This window comes from Delphinapterus leucas, chromosome 16 (genome assembly GCF_059928025.1).
Source record: "Delphinapterus leucas isolate spDelLeu-1000000601 "Yukka" chromosome 16, BTC_Dleu_Yukka2, whole genome shotgun sequence".
In the NCBI taxonomy this organism is placed as follows: domain Eukaryota; kingdom Metazoa; phylum Chordata; class Mammalia; order Artiodactyla; family Monodontidae; genus Delphinapterus; species Delphinapterus leucas.
In genome coordinates, this window is record NC_143144.1 from 24,407,398 (window position 1) to 24,423,750 (window position 16,353).

The following is a 16,353-nucleotide window of genomic DNA, read 5'->3' on the forward strand; positions in this document are numbered from 1 at the left end:
CTTTAATTATATATGTATTTTTGGAGACGAATCTTTTTTTTTTTTTTTTTTTTTTTTTTTGCGGTACGCGGGCCTCTCACTGTTGTGGCCTCTCCCGTTGTGGAGCACAGGCTCCGGACGCACAGGCTCAGTGGCCATGGCTCATGGGCCCAGCCGCTCTGCGGCATGTGGGATCTTCCCGGACCGGGGCACAAACCCGTGTCCCCTGCATCAGCAGGCGGACTCTCAACGACTGCGCCACCAGGGAAGCCCGAGGGGACCATTTCTTAAACTCAAGCAAGGGAAGGAAAACAAAGTAGGTTTAGTGACCTTTCACAAGGCCTGTTGTTGGTACGAGTTTCCCTTGCTTTTGAGAACTGAGGCTTGATAGCCACACTCCCTGGGCAGAGACAGGGTGAGACACCCCTCCTCCCACAAGGAGAGGTGGGAGATGGCCTGGGAAGCGACAATGCTGGCTGTATGCTTGTTCATCAGTGGCTGTGGCCCGAGTGCCATCCCTGTGTGGGCTGGGCTAGGCCCTGGGAAAGAGCTGCAAGCAGACGTGGCCTGTCCCCCAGAGGTGCAGTCTTTCAGGGAAGGAGGCATTACAGAAGTGGAGAGGGAACGTCCTCAGGGGCACAAGAGCCCCCGCAGGGCAGGGCAGATGTGCCTGGCAGAGAATGAGTCAAAAGTGCGCCCCCCACCTGCCAGCCTTGATTCCCATCCGGAGAGGGCTTCCTAAACTGGGCATGCTGCCTGCCAGGAAGCCAGTGGGTCACAGGCTCTAATTATCCATCTGGAGACCTTTGCCCACTCCTCAAGGCTGCCCGGGACCTTCAAAGTTGTCCAAATCTAGACCAGCTGCCTTTTTCCACAGATGAGCAAAGTGGGCCTCAGAGGAGTTGGGGAAACGGCCCACAAGGAAATGGGCAGAAGTGGTGGGAATAGGATAAATCTACTGATTTCCAATCCACATTCTTTCCGCAATACCATGTTCTCTGAGGCTTTTGGGGGCCTGAGGGTTGAAGGGAAGAAAACAGAGTATCCAGGGGCTTTTGGAATGCCTGGCTCGGCTGCAGGCTGCTGCTCGCCCTTCCCGGTGCATCCTGCAGGCTGTGTGGCTTTCAGAGCGCGGGGCAGCCCAGTGTGGACAAGCTTCCCATCGCTGTGTCCCCCCGGAGGCTACAGGGCCTGAACTGCAGCCCCTCCCAACCCTGCCGCATTTATAGTGACTTCCTCCATTCGGAGAAAAAGTCAAGTAGGACAATTATTTTTCTTTTCTAGTATCCTTGATTAAAAAAAAAAAATACAGGGCTTCCCTGGTGGCGCAGTGGTTGAGAGTCCACCTGCCGATTCAGGGGACACGGGTTCGTGCCCCGGTCTGGGAAGATCCCACATGCCATGGAGCGGCTGGGCCTGTGAGCCATGGCCGCTGAGCCTGCGCGTCCGGAGCCTGCGCTCCGCAACGGGAGAGGCCACAACAGTGAGAGGCCCGCGTACCGCAAAAAAAAAAAAAAAAATACAGATGCAATATGTAAAACTATTGAAATAATATAAAGGTGTAAAGCAAAAAGTAAAAATTCCTACCCTTCTACATTCCCAAGTGAATAACCATTGGATGTCTGTCCTTAATGTTTATCCATTAATATACACACAGAGATGGATCATATTGTATAAATTGCAGTGTCACCGCTTACAAATGGCGGTTAAGTTCCAAACTTGGGGAAGAGGCATGAATCATACATAGTCAGTGTTATCCTTTAATCTCAGGACGTGGCTCTTAGAAGTTCAGCAGCCAAAAATTATCTTAGCATTTTGTTTCTGTTCCCAATTTGCCTCTGACAAAAGTTCCTTGGGGCTGTGGAAACCAAGGTCTGGTTTGAAAGCGCAGAAAGGTGATCAGGTAATAACGGCATTTCTCTTGTTCTCTTTTTAAATGAAGTCTGGCTGTGCAGTTGACATCAGTTAGATTTGTGTGCCATGTGACACCACGGCACTGGCCAGCCACTGGCTGTATTTGAGGATGAGCTGCAGGTTTTTTCCCCATGGCAGCCCCCAGAGAAATCCATTGTGTGGATGGATAAACAGGAGATGGGACAGAGTCTGGCTCTGTTACCCAGTGTGATCTGGAGTGAACCTCTTGTCCCCTCTGGGCCTCCGCTTCTGTCACTGTCCTTGAGCAGACCCCCAAGGGATCTGGGGGTTCCGGGGGCCTCCCAGCCCTCTTCCAACCCCATCTGCTCTCCTTTGCAGGCCATCCTGATCACCTGGACAAAGAGATTTAAAGCAAGTGGAGTGGAGGGAACGGATGTGGTGAAGCTGCTTGAGAAAGCCATCAAAAAGCACGGGGTAACTTCTCACTGGCCACTTGCCTTGACTACCCGGAGGTGGGGGGGTGTGGGGAGAAGGCTGTGTGACCAAGGCTCTTTCAGGGGACAGTAGTGCATGGCCTGAGCCATCACATGGTGGGGGGGAGGGCAGTCCTTGAAGACCCAGGCAGGTGAGTGGTGAGAGTTCTCGGTCTGGAAGGTCGGGGCTGGTTCAAAGCAGAGCTGTCCGAGGTGCTGCCCCAAAGAGCCAAGCCCTTGGGCAGGGGATGGCCTCCTTCCAACAGGAGGGCAGCTGTGCAGGGGGCTGGCATGGTCGAGTGCAGCCTGCCGGTGTTGCATCAAGTGCAGAAAGAACATGGATGCAGTGGGGTGGTTTGCACAGGGCTGTGGCTCTGTGAGTAAAGTCCATTCTGAAAAGAATCTTAAGCCAGATAATGAAGGGCACCTTGCCGTCTCCACAGCGTGACCACTGCGCTCTAATCCAGTGAATTTGAGCGCCAGCAGTAATGAAAGCAGCACCGCCCACGGGGGCAGTGGCGGCTGTGAAAATAGGAGCCCTCCCACCAGGCTGTCTTGAAGCTTGTGATCTCTGCTCCACGTGTGTGTGGACGGTGACACCCCCTTTTCTACCCCAAGGACTATGACGCCAACGTTGTGGCTGTGGTGAACGACACTGTGGGGACCATGATGACCTGTGGCTACGACGACCAGCAGTGTGAAGTCGGCCTCATCATTGGTAACGCCCACCGTGTCCTCGTCCCTTCCTGAAGCCGGTGTTTCCAGACGGCACCGCCTCCTCTCTCATGACTTCGTGAGGTCACAGCTTCTGATCTGGTCTCTCTCTCCAAGGCACGGGCACCAACGCGTGCTACATGGAGGAACTGAGGCACATCGACCTGGTGGAAGGCGACGAAGGGAGGATGTGCATCAACACCGAGTGGGGGGCCTTCGGGGACGACGGGGCCCTGGAGGACATCCGCACCGAGTTTGACCGGGAGATTGACCGGGGCTCACTCAACCCCGGGAAGCAGCTGTGAGTCCCACCCTTTCTAACTAGTCATATAGAGGACTTAGGGGACACTTAACGGAAGATTTGGGGTGGGAGGTGAGAGGGGCAGGAAGCCAGGTGATCAGAAAAGGAAAAGCCCATCAAGTGTGTGTTGTCTCTCACTTCTTTGGAGAGATACACAGCTGTGAGTTCTGCAGCTTTAAAATCGTATTTTATTTTATTTTTATTTTTAAATTTTTTTTGGCCACACGGAGCGGGTTGTGGGGTCTTAGTTCCCCGACCAGGGATCAAAAAGCATATTTTAAATGATTTTCTCTTTGTTTAATTACACTGTTATTGTGTCCTTGTAAAACATTTTGAAAATTAAAAGCACAGAGTCATTAGCACAAAGCTAAGGTTTAAAAGCGTTTCCATATGCTGTCCTCACTAGGGTTGCTGTTCAGGGTGGGAGAGGCCATCCGTTCATTCAGCACACATTTCTTGAACACTTAGGATGTGCCAGCTCTGTGCTAGGCTCCAGGGATACAAAGTAGCACCTTCCCTTCTACGACTTAAGGTCTAGTTGGGGAGGGAAGTCACACATGCAAATACCTGTCATGCAGAGGAGTGCGTGAGAGCCATGTGAGTCGTGCAGACCTTGGTGAGACCTTCTTCCATGTCACGTATAGGCAGATGGGTCAGAGCTGATAAAGAACATCACATCAGACTTCTGGGGCAAGTGGGTTTTGGCCTTGGGGAACTCTGGCTACAGAAGTATGAGAGATATTATTCAGGCTGGTGTGGGCATTGCTTCCTTTGAGCTACTTGTTTCCTGAAGTGCACACTCATATTTCTCTGTGATGCTAGCGTGCTGCCAGCTCTCTTTGATCGACCTCCCAGCAGCCTTATCCTGGAGTTGGATGCTGTCAGCCCTCTGGGAGATGTTCATTGACCCTCTTGGCTTAACAGCCCTTATCCTATGTCAGAGAGATGCTGTCAGGGAGTTGATTTGTCATTTGGAAACCTGTTTTACCTATTACCCAGGCTGGCGGCTGGGCTTTCCACCTGAGTTAATGGAATTGCGTAAATGACCGGCCCCCCTCCACTGGGAGTTGTGGTAGTGAATAAATGAGGTCTCTCACTGAGAGACTCCTGAGTTCCTAGGCGCAGCGTTGAATATCTGCTTTGCATGCCGAAGCACCAACCAGCTTGGTAATAAAGAGCCCCAGCTCTGATAGCCAAAGGTTTTTTCCCCTCAATCTATTGACCTAACACCCAATTCTAAAACCTGACCCCAGCTGACATGAAACTATTTACTGTACCTGCTTATACATGTCAGTGGAGATCTATGCTTGATTATACTACTGCCTCAGGCCCCTCTGGGTTTATTCTGTACTCTGTGGCATACGTAACATATTACATCTCTAAAATCCTCAAATGTCCACGTTCCCAAGCACATATGACCCCAGGGGTTTCAGATAAGAAATTACGTACCTGTAGTTACTATCAATCACTTAATCAGAAGTCACCCTTCTTAGCAGAGCAGGTAGGGCAGTTACCTGTGATAACTGAGCAGATATGGCCCAGGCCCTTGTCTGTTTCCTTAGCCTCAATGTAGGGATCCTACATGGCTTGGGTGGAAACCTGGATTCTCTGCCCTCCTTTTTTTTTTTTTTTCTTGCGGTACGCGGGCCTCTCACTGCTGTGGCCTCTCCCGTTGCGGAGCACAGGCTCCGGACGCGCAGGCTCAGCGGCCATGGCTCACGGGCCCAGCCGCTCCGCGGCATGTGGGATCTTCCCGGACCGGGGCATGAACCCGTGTCCCCTGCATCGGCAGGCGGACTCTCAACCACTGCGCCACAGAGAAGCCCCTCTGCCCTCCATTTTGACGTAGTTCTGAATTTCTCTAAAGGGCTGAACCATATCCTCAGGCTGAACTGTGAACTGGGCTCACAGTTGGCTTGCAATAAACATTCTTGGAATGGTGTATGAATAGGGGATGGATGCAAGGATGGGTGGATGGATGGATGGGGGAGTGGAAGATGGATGGTGGATGAGAGGTGTGGCTGAGTGACTGGGAAATGGGTGGCTGGCTAAACAGGTAAATGGATAAAAGAGTAGGGAGGGTGGGGTAAAGTCCATCTCCAATATGCTTCCCTGCTTACTGATTACCATAGGTCAGGTCTTGGTAGGAACAGTTCCAAAGAGATGACAGATGCTTGAGTTGTATCATATATTCCTAGAACTAGGCTATTGGCCAGAGAGTGCTTTGCCAAAGTAAATTTACCTGGTCTCCTAGATTTCTGCCTGATTTTGGGGGTCTTCCCTATGTCTTCTGTGCAATGCCAAGTTCTTCAAAGCCCTTTTGTTTTCCAAGGGAAAGGTGTTTGCTTCATTTGACTGATGGGGAAATTAAGGCACTAGGCTACAGGGATAGGGCAAAGCTGGCCCAAGGCTCTTTGTTGAGGTTTAATCTGGGTTAAGTTTGGGGTTGTCTGTCCTGTTGGAAAGTACATGTTTTGCATAGTGAGCTTCCAGAATGTCTAAGAGGCATCTCATCATTTATGAACAAAAATCATCAAGGATGGTCTAGAGGAATGTTTTTCTTTCTTTTTTTTTTTTCAGGAATAGATTTTTTTATTTTAATTTTTTAACATTTTAAAAACTTATAGTACATGCTTCTTTATGTATTTAGGCTTTCTGCTTCTTATGATAATTTTCTTTATTTATTTTGTAACCCAAGTATATCTTAGGTCCTGGTCTATGTAATTAAGTCTATGTAAGTCTCTAAGTTCAGATTCTGTTTCTATCATACATTTAGTTTTGGCATCTGATGTATTGATTAGCCCCTTTAAGCCTCAGTTCATTTATCTTTAAAATGAATAGAAATAATACAATTATATCATATGGATGTTTGGGGATCAAATCATATAAGGAATGTAAAACATTTAGCAATACCTGGTATCTGGTAAGCATTGACAAACTATTACCAAGTTATTGTTACATAAATAGTTTATCCTGAGCCATCTTGATCAATGGCACCACTGCTCAAATAGGAAGGTAACCCCCAAACAAATAATCTATATCAACATCTGTTTCTCTGCCTTTGACATTAATTTAAAAAATATTTACCAAGAGCATACTATCCTCAAGGTCCTGCTCTAGGCACTGTGGATATGGAAGTGACAAAATAGACTGAAAGGAATGAAAACCAAAACACACATACAACGCGTTTTCATGGAGCTTTCATTCTATTAACCTTTTAGAGAAATGTTTTTCTTTTCTTTCTTTTATTTTTTTTTTTGGCCGTGCCACATGTCGTGCAGGATCTTAGTTCCCCGACCAGGGATTGAACCTATGCCCCCCTGCAGTGGAAGCATGGAGTCCTAACCACTGGATCGCTAGGGAAGTCCCCTAGAGGAATGTTTTTCATTAGAATTACATTAAAAAAAAATAATTTTTTTTAAAAAGGGGAATTCCCTGGTGGTCCCGTGGTTAGGATTCTGTGCTTTCACTGCTGGGGCCCCAGGTTCAATCCCTGGTCGTGGAACTAAGATCCCACAAGCCACGTGGTGCGGCCAAAAAAATAAAAATAAAATAAAATAATAAAGAAGAATTACATAGAGCCCTTTAAAAAGCATACTGTTGCCCAGGCATCCTCCCACCCTACCGACCTTCCCTCCCAATTCTGATTCATTTGGCCTGGGCTGAGGCCTGTCTTCAGGAGCCTAAAAGTGATTCCAGTTTTTAACCGGGGTTGAAAACATAGGTGTGTTAGCTCTTTGTAAAGGCTCTGTGTCCAGGTGGGCTCTAGCCCACTGTGCACCCTCATCTGTTTTGACTGAAGTTTGCATTTACTGAGTACTGACCATACATGGCTGACAGGAGGGGTAGTGGCACAGTGGCTCCTGCCTTCATTGGTGATGGCTGCTTCAGGACCACGGGGGAATGGCCCTGAGTATTCAGGAACCCCACCCTAGCCCCCAAGCTAGAAGGTCTCTCTCTAAAAAGGATCAGACATGGCCTTCCTCCCTGTCGCCCTCCGTCCTGGGCCTTTGTTGTTTTGGTCCCATACCTGTCTCCTACTGCAGATGTCAGCCCTACCTTCTTTCGTTTTAAATTCCCTGTCTCCTCTTCCTGTCTTCTTGGGCCTCTGGCTCTTCTTCTCTGTTTTGTCTGGAATTCTGAATCCCATTTCCCTGTGATTCCTTCTCACATCTTTCGAAACAAAGGAGACACCACCCCACAAAACAGCAGTAGCAGTGATCATAACAGCAGGAAGGTTTGGTCTGGAAAATTCTTTGGCCTGAATGGTGGTGGAGTAACTCCACTTCTTTTCAAGTCATCCCCCAAACACCTGCTTACTTACTGTGGCTCTGCCTGCTGCATGGAATCTCTCGGCAGCTCTAATCCTCATTAGGTGGCCACGGACCTCACCTTCCTTCTCTGTCCCTGCGCTGCCTGTCGGGGCAGACCCTGGCTGCCAAGGGAACTCCTGATCGGCGTGCAAGTCCTTGCTTTCCTGTCTGAATATGGTCCCCCCCCCGCTTCCCAGTCTCCCCCAGGCCTGTGCCCACCATCAGGCAGTGAGGTTGCAACACCGTGGTGCTGCCCACCGGCCTGTGGTTGTAGGCACCTGACTGCTGAGAAGCGGATCACGACTTGCTTGGTTTCACTGGAGGCTCATGAGAAGTGCTGTTTCCTCATTCTGCTGCTCTGACAGGGACTCTGGGGACTGAGAAAGGACAGGCTCCTGGCCTCGGGCTTCCTTTATCTGGAAAGGGGGATGGCAGTATCTATGTGTCTAAGAGACCATCGTGTAGAAAGGGGAGCAGATCATTCTGAATGTCTCCAGATGGCAGAGCAAAAAGCAGTGGGTAGAGGGGTGTCAGGCAAGGAGGCTGATTTTTGTACATCTGAAGGGGGAAGAACCTGCCTATTGTCATGCTTGCCCAACAGGGGGGCAGACTACCTAGAGGAAGTGAGCTGGAGGTGGACAAGCACAGGCTGGGTTAGGGGTGGGGCTGGTGGCTGCTAGCGCGACAGTAATACAGGTAACATTCAATGATACTGTGTCTATGAGAGAGGCAGAACAGCACAGTGATTAGAGCATAGAATCTGGGTCTGGATTCAACTGGATTAAAAATGTGGATTTGCCACTTATCAGCCCTGTGACGATGGGCCTCTCTATGCCTCAGTTTTCTTTTTTTTTTGCGGTACGCGGGCCTCTCGCTGTTGTGGCCTCTCCCGTTGCGGAGCACAGGCTCCGGACGCGCAGGCTCAGCGGCCATGGCTCACGGGCCCAGCCGCTCCGCGGCATGTGGGATCTTCCCGGACCGGGGCACGAACCCGTGTCCCCTGCATCGGCACCACCAGGGAAGCCCCCTCAGTTTTCTTTTTTTTAAAATTTTCTGTAAACATGTTATGAATACTTTTTTTTGAATTGTATTTAATTTATCTTTTTATACAGCAGGTTCTTATTAGTTATCTGTTTTATACATGTTAATGTATAGATGTCAATCCCAGTCTCCCAGTTCATCCTACTATGCCTCAGCTTTCTTATCTGTGGAATGGGGATAATGATAATGTCTGTCTCATAGGGTTGTAATGAGGATGAAACAAGTTAATACATATAAGGTGCTTAGTTAAGTATGAGACACATAGCCAGGGCCACAGCACTCATTAATCAGGCACCGTGGCACTTTACCTATTTCAATCCCTATCCTCCATACAACAACCTTAAGGGTAGGCCCTGCCACGAGGCCCATTAAACAGGTAAAGAAACTGAGGCCCAGAGAGGTAAGTAACACAGTAAGTGTCAGGGCTGGGGTTAAGCCCAGGCAGTCTGGCTCCTTTCTGCTCTGAGTCTCCAGATTAGGCTGCACACAGACTGTTCCCACAGGTGTTTGGGGCAGCAACTGGGCAGGGCAGCTAGGACTCAGAAGGGTGCTCTCCTGCCAGGGATCCTCAACACAGCTGTGGCTGGGGAGGTCCTGTCTGGTCCTGTCCAGAGCAGAACAATGAGAACTAGTGTTTCTCTGCACCTTGTTTTGGGGCTGGGGAGGGCCGCGTGCTCAGGTCCCAGCAGCATCCCTGGCTCCTGGGCCTGGCTCTGAATGGCACAGATTGTTTTGCTGTGTCACGGCCAGCTCTGGGTGTGCCAGCTGGGCTCCCTCAGAGGAGAGGCTGGCTGCCCGGATGTGGACCTGCCTCTTATCTGTCCTGCTCAGGGCTTCCTCCTGGCCCTTGGTCAGCCAGGATTCGGGACCTGGATCTGGCTCAGATATGTCATCGAGCCCCAGTCCCTGGCGGCCTCTCCCCTGCAGTGTTGGGCTCAAAATGCTGTTGCAGCCACAGAGCCCACACCTCCCACCACACCTCCCAAGGGAGGCAGGAGAGCGGATCCACTGGGACTGGCCTGTGGCTGAATGTGGCCGGAGCAGTAGGATGAGCTGACTGGTTTTAAGCTACTTGGAGCCCTCTCCTGGAGTGTAGGGGCCCATCACTGGGGAAGGAGTGAGTTCCCCAAAGCACATTCCTGGTCCTTTTGGCTGGAGAAGATCATGGATGCCAGGGAGGTGACCAGCGACAGAGGTCCCATGGGGAAAGGCTGAATTTCAGCCCTGTCATCTTCCCTCGGGGAAGACATTTTCCCTTTCTGAGCTGGAAAATGGAGAGAATACTTCCTGGCCACCTTCCCACAGGAATTGGAGAGCTCCCTGATAGGGTGATGAAAATGAAAGCCCTTTAAAAAGTACAGCATTGGGAATTCCCTGGTGGTCCAGTGGTTAGGACTCTGCGCTTACACTGCTGGGGCCCGTGTTCAATCCCTGGCCGGGGAACTGAGATCCTGAAAGCCGTGTGGAATGGCCACAAAAAAAAAAAAAATAAATAAATAAATAAATAAATAAATATATATATATATTTATAAATAAAAATAAGATAAAATAAAATAAAAAGTAAGGCATAAAGTTTTGTAAGAGATGATCATATTCTGCTCATTTCTGTCTGGGGGCCTTCTCGTCAACCCCAATCTAAATTCTTATGTTTCCCCACCTCCAGGCAGCCTTCCCTGCCGGCCCCTGCCCCTTGGTGCTCTCCTCCTGTTTCCTACCCTGGGGGTGGGGGTGGGGTCTGGATGACCCCTGTTCCCCTGCTGTGTGCTCGCTGTTTGATCACACAAGTGCGTGGTCTTGCCTGCCAGTGAGAATGTGAGCTTGTGAGGGGTTGGGCCGTGCCTTCCTCTCCTTTTGTGTCTCTCTCACCCTTTAAGAGCTGCCCCACTGGTGGGTACGTAAGAATGACTGACAAGTGCCTGGACGCTTTTCTCCTGCAGGTTTGAGAAGATGGTCAGTGGCATGTACATGGGCGAGCTGGTCCGATTGATCCTGGTCAAGATGGCCAAGGAGGGCCTTTTATTTGAAGGGCGGATCACCCCGGAGCTGCTCACCAGAGGGAAGTTTAACACCAGTGACGTGTCAGCCATTGAAAAGTAGGTGCCTCCCCTCAAGGCTTTCTGGGGGTGTGGGACAGAGAAGAACGACAGGTCCCTTGTTACCACTTAAGTCCTGGTTTGCTGGGCTTCTCAAGAGTGTCAGGGCTTTCTGGGCCAGTCTCCCCTCTCTCTTAGCTCACCCATCCTGGGCTGCTCTCCCTGCGGGTACCTGGTGGCATTAAAGAGCCATTTAGTTAGCAGCAAATCCTTTGTGGATGGTTTAGTTATGAAAGTAGCCTCTTCTTCACTCTGCAACACACACACACACACACACACACACACACACACACACACACCCCTACCTGATTAGAATCCTGTTGGTGAACAGGAGCTGACTGAGCCCAGGTTCGGTTAATTCCCCCTTGGGATATCAGGACCTTCTCCAGACAATGTTCCAGGGAAACATAGTGACCTCAAGATCATTAGGTGTTCCCTGAAAAAAGGGTTCTGTGACCAATAGGATTGGAAAATACTTAGAGAAGTACAGTATTCATTAGCATATTAAAGAAAACCCAGTTCACCTTGGGTAACTGGTCATTTCCCAAATTTCCCTTGTGCCTGAAACACCCTCTGCCTCCTCCCGCCCCACTCTGTCTCGGCCCCCACATTCTCTCACTTGTTCACCGCCATAGGTGTTCCCTGGCACAAGTTTGAGAGACATTGGTTAACAGATGAGATAGGACAGATAGACATAGAAGGATAGTCCAGCCAGCCCCCTGGCTGCTACCTTTTGGCCTCAACATAAGAAACCCAGACTTCTCTGCCTCGACAGTTATTTGCAGGCCTTGGGTGAACTTGATGCCAGGCAGTTTGGTGTAGTCAGGCGGCTCCACATCTGAAGGGCTCCTGTCCTGTGGCCAGTTCCGTGCGCCACCAGGTTCTATTCCTGGTTCAGGAGACTCCACGTAGCTGTGTAAGGCCACCTGTTTTTTTTGTTTGTTTGTTTTGTTTTTTGCGGTACGCGGGCCTCTCACTGTTGTGGCCTCTCCCGTTGCGGAGCACAGGCTCTGGACGCACAGGCTCAGCAGCCATGGCTCCGCGGCATATGGGATCTTCCATATGGGATCTTCCCAGACTGGGGCACGAACCCGTGTCCCCTGCATCGGCAGGTGGATTCTCAACCACTGCACCACCAGGGAAGCCCATGGCCACCTGTTTAAGGATAGGGCTAGCTTGGTGCCAGAAATGCCCTTTCATTTCCACATGAGGCGGTCATCCCACTGCCCCTACTGTGGTCCTAGAAATTCAGAGCCAGTGGCATCATAGCTCTGGCTATAATGTAAGTGGAGAGGGGTTTATCTGAACTTACTCTTATTTCCCATCCGAGTCCTGGCATTTGTCCTAGGATCTCTCCTTTAGGAGCAATTGGTACAGAGCTACAGTCAATAGGGAGGCACACTACTGAGTTTCCAGTCATCTCTCTTCTCAAGTCACCTGGTCAACTGTTGGGAGGGGAGGGAGAAACAGGCTCATGGTTTGTCTTCGGAATCATTGACAAAGTCAGGAAATGCCTGCCTTCCTCTGGGCCTGTTTCTGGTGTTGGCTCTTAGGTTACCAAGAAACAAAACCCACTTGAACTAGCTCAAGAAGGCATCTATATTGTAGTAAAGTCTATCTCAAAAAAAAAATCTTACCAGTGCAGATGTTGGAAGCATTCTCTTTAAAATCAGGAGCAAGACAGTATCACCTGTTTCTATTCAGCATTGTCCTGGAGCCTTAGCCAAATTTTTTTTAGGAAAGAAAAAGAAATTAAAGGCATAAGAATCAAAAACAGAGGAAGTAAAACTGTCATTATTTGCAGATCGTATTTGTTTGTATGGAACACCAAAAATATCTAGACAAGTGATTAGAATAACAGGAGAGGTTAGGAAGATATCTGGAGATAAGATACAAAAATTAATTATATTTCTATATATTGACAGTAATTAAAATATGTATATATTTTTAAATCTTTTATTTTAGAATATTTTTAGACTTACAGAAAAATTACAAAGATAGTACATATCCCTCACCCAGTTTTCCCCACTGTTAACATTTTACCTTAATATGGTATATTTAAAATATGTGTGTGTGTGTGTGTGTGTGTATAAAGAATATATATAGCTTCTTTTCTTTTTTAAAGACCACATCTACAATAGTAATAAAACTATACACTGGAGTGAATCCAGCAAAAGATATACAAAGAATGTGTGTATGCAGCGAATTAAAATTTTGACTGGAAGACATCAAGGAAGAATGTGTAAGAATGCAGGGGCAACTCACAGACCCAAAGAGCAGGAGATTTCCCCAAGGCCTCCTGGGCACTGAGCCCTGGGGTGGAAGCATCTATTTCTCCACCTGTTCAGGGCCCATGTGGCCTGGCTTGTTCACTTCTCTCCATTTGCCTGACATGTCATAACCCAGCCTAGTACAGTTTTTCCTCTCGCTGCCTCCTGACTTCTTATGGAGGAGACCCTTTCTCAGGCTCTTCTCAGGCATTTGACTGCCTTTATCCCATGTCATACACACATGGTGAACGGTGAGTTCACCTCTCCAGGACCTTCAAACCTCAGTGCTTTGCACTGCCTGCTGTGGTCCTTAACTCACAAGTATTGGCCTCTGACCTCACAGGAATAAGGAAGGCCTCCACAATGCCAGAGAAATCCTGACCCGCCTGGGAGTGGAGCCATCTGATGACGACTGTATTTCGGTCCAGCACGTGTGCACCATTGTCTCGTTCCGCTCTGCCAACCTAGTGGCTGCGACGCTGGGCGCCATCCTGAATCGTCTTCGAGATAACAAGAGCACACCCAGGCTGCGGACCACGGTTGGTGTCGACGGGTCTCTTTACAAGACGCACCCACAGTGAGTCTGCCCTTTGCTATAATTGGCACTCAGTACCCACCTGGGCTAAGGACTTTCTCCAGAGGGCAGACCTTTGCACCCAGTGAAGGTTTCTGGCAGACAAGATAATACGTAGTTCTGGGCAGAAAGGTCAGAGTTGCCCACCTGGGGAAATATCCAGCCCTCAGCCCTGGTGTTGCTTCTGCACTGCACTGTCATCTCTCCTCATTTCGTAAGTCTTGGTAGAGATTTCTATAGCTGCCAGGAGCACTGGGTGGAATATGTCTGTATCTTGAATTCTCTTGCTTGTCTGCATTTCATCAGGGACCTTCATCCTCACTGTAGCTCGGGTCATAGGTGTAGTGCCCACATTCCTATTTTAGAAGCTCCGATGAGTTTCTAAAGCCCCTTAAACCCTCAGATAGTACTTTTTAAAAATGGGTAACTTGTTGATGCTTTGCATCTGAGAGACAGAGAGGGATTAAGTTGTTAAGTGGTCCCCATTGATGCTGCCTTCTTGTGTATTGGACGCCTTAGCGTCAAAAGCCTTCTGTGGCCCCTAAGGACATGGCCTGAATCTATTAAAAAGGCTAAAGGTGAATTCTAAGTCTTCATGTTCCGAATTTTAACAAGAACTGCCTGCGACGTGATTTTTTTGTACAGGATCTCAGGTATTTCTCCCATTGTATATATGATGTGCCTGTGAAGTGGCCTTGCAGATCCTGTGCCTTCATACCCAGTTCTAGTAAGAGTTAAATAAGGATTGACTTAAACTGAAATAGTTCAGTGTTGCTGAGGGGATAGGGTTTGAGCTAGTTAGCTGCTATTATCTGCCAGGTTCATAATTTTATTTCTTTATATTCTTAGAGTTTTTGTAAAATTCTTGATAATGCAGTTAGCCATCTTTTTTTTTTTTAAATTTCTTGGCTAAGTTTTGGACAAGACAGCTTAGGGATTTACATCACATTAAAATAATTTTCTACTTGCAATAAAATACACGTAATATAAAATGTATCATCTTAGCCATTTTTTGAGTGTACAGTTCAGTAAATTTAAGTACCTTCACGCTGTCGTGCAGGCATCACCACCAGTCATCTCTAGTATTTGCCTTATGTATTGAGGTGCCCCTATGTTGGGTGCATAAATATTTACAATTGTTATATCTTCTTCTTGGATCGATCCCTTGATCATTACACCAGTCATCTCTAGAACTCTGTCATCTGCAACATCACATTTTAAAAAATAACTTTGATTAAATACTGATTATTTCAGCAATAAAATATTTTTGGTATAGAAACTTCAGATAGTTCAGAAAATTACAAAGAGAATAGAAGTCATTGTTAATCCCATCCCCTGGAGCTGACCGCTGTTAACATTTTGAGGTTCCAGTTTCCCAGTTTCCCATGGCAGGCAGCCTTCCATACTTATAACAGACCACAGACCTGGAGAAAGTTCTGTGTCTCACTGAGTCCTGTCCTAAAGTCCTCTTCTAACCACTAAAAAATATCCCTAGTCTTGGGGGCTGAGGGAAAGGGCCAAGTGAAAATGGAAAACAAGAGAGAGTCTTGCTTGATTGAGCCCTTGCTCAGCGCCAGTTATTCATCGAAGATGTGGTGAACTCACTGAGTTCCCACCACATCACTGTCAGCCAGATGCTGTCATCCACATTGACTCCAAGGTTAAGTAACGGAACAAGGTCCCCTGGTACGGAAGTGGGGACACTCACCCTGTCTCCTGGTCTGACTTTTAAACACTGGGCTCTTTTGGGCTCTTTCTTGACCACTGTGCTGTATTATTTCCTTGTCATGGTAGACAACAACATTTTTTTGGATCCTGAATTTTCTGTATTTGATATTCTTTTTTTTGTTTGTTTTGGCCTCGTGGCATGTGGGATCTTAGTTCCCTCACCACGGATCAAACCTGTGGTCCCCTGCAGTGGAAGTGCAGAGTCCTAACCACTGGACCACCAGGGAAGTCCCTCGATATTCATGTAACAATGAGAGCCCTCTCTTTTTATGTGTCACTGTGGGTGATTTCAGTTTCCCCTTTTTACCTGTCTGCATTTGGTAACTTTTCTACAGTGGATGTGTTGTGTGACTGGAGTAATGCGGAAAGCAAGTGTAGAAAATGGAATTAAGGTGTACAAGAAGAAAGGGGTCCTGGAGGTCCCTACAGTCCGGCTCAGTCGGCTATTGTGGCCCCCACACCCCAGGTATTCCCGGCGTTTCCACAAGACCCTGAGGCGCTTGGTGCCCGACTGCGATGTGCGTTTCCTCCTCTCGGAGAGTGGCAGCGGCAAGGGGGCTGCCATGGTGACCGCAGTGGCCTACCGCCTGGCTGAGCAGCACCGGCAGATAGAGGAGACCCTGGCCCACTTCAGTCTCACCAAGGATACGCTGCTGGAGGTGAAAAGGAGGATGCGGGCCGAGATGGAATTGGGGCTGGGCAAGCAGACGCATGACAAGGCCGTCGTCAAGATGCTGCCCTCCTTTGTCCGGAGCACTCCTGATGGGACAGGTGAGGACCTCTGTTGGGGGCTGACATGCCCCTCCCGCTTCTCATACCAGTGGCTGACTCACGGTGGGGCTGCAGGGTGGTTGGCTTCTCCAGTGGGTGCTCTACACTGGGGTGGCATGATTTTGGCAAGAGCTACAAACTCACTCAAACCTCTCTCTTCCATTTTTACCACCGACTTGCCGTGTGTGTGACTCAAGGCAGTCTATTTCCCCTGGTCCAGC

The 16,353-nt window shown here is 48.7% G+C and overlaps 1 protein-coding gene across 4 annotated transcripts in view; it reads left to right on the forward strand.

The window, feature by feature from the left end:
• Positions 1–16,353, forward strand: part of HK1 (hexokinase 1) — a 71,167-nt gene that overhangs the window by 37,139 nt on the left and 17,675 nt on the right. For all 4 annotated transcript variants that reach the window (XM_089897582.1, XM_022590752.2, XM_022590753.3 and 1 more), the window contains 6 exons: positions 2,233–2,328; positions 2,946–3,045; positions 3,159–3,342; positions 10,634–10,789; positions 13,403–13,636; positions 15,828–16,132. In XM_089897582.1, coding sequence (XP_089753708.1) covers positions 2,233–2,328; positions 2,946–3,045; positions 3,159–3,342; positions 10,634–10,789; positions 13,403–13,636; positions 15,828–16,132 — 1,075 coding nt within the window. The remainder of the gene's footprint in view (positions 1–2,232; positions 2,329–2,945; positions 3,046–3,158; positions 3,343–10,633; positions 10,790–13,402; positions 13,637–15,827; positions 16,133–16,353) is intronic.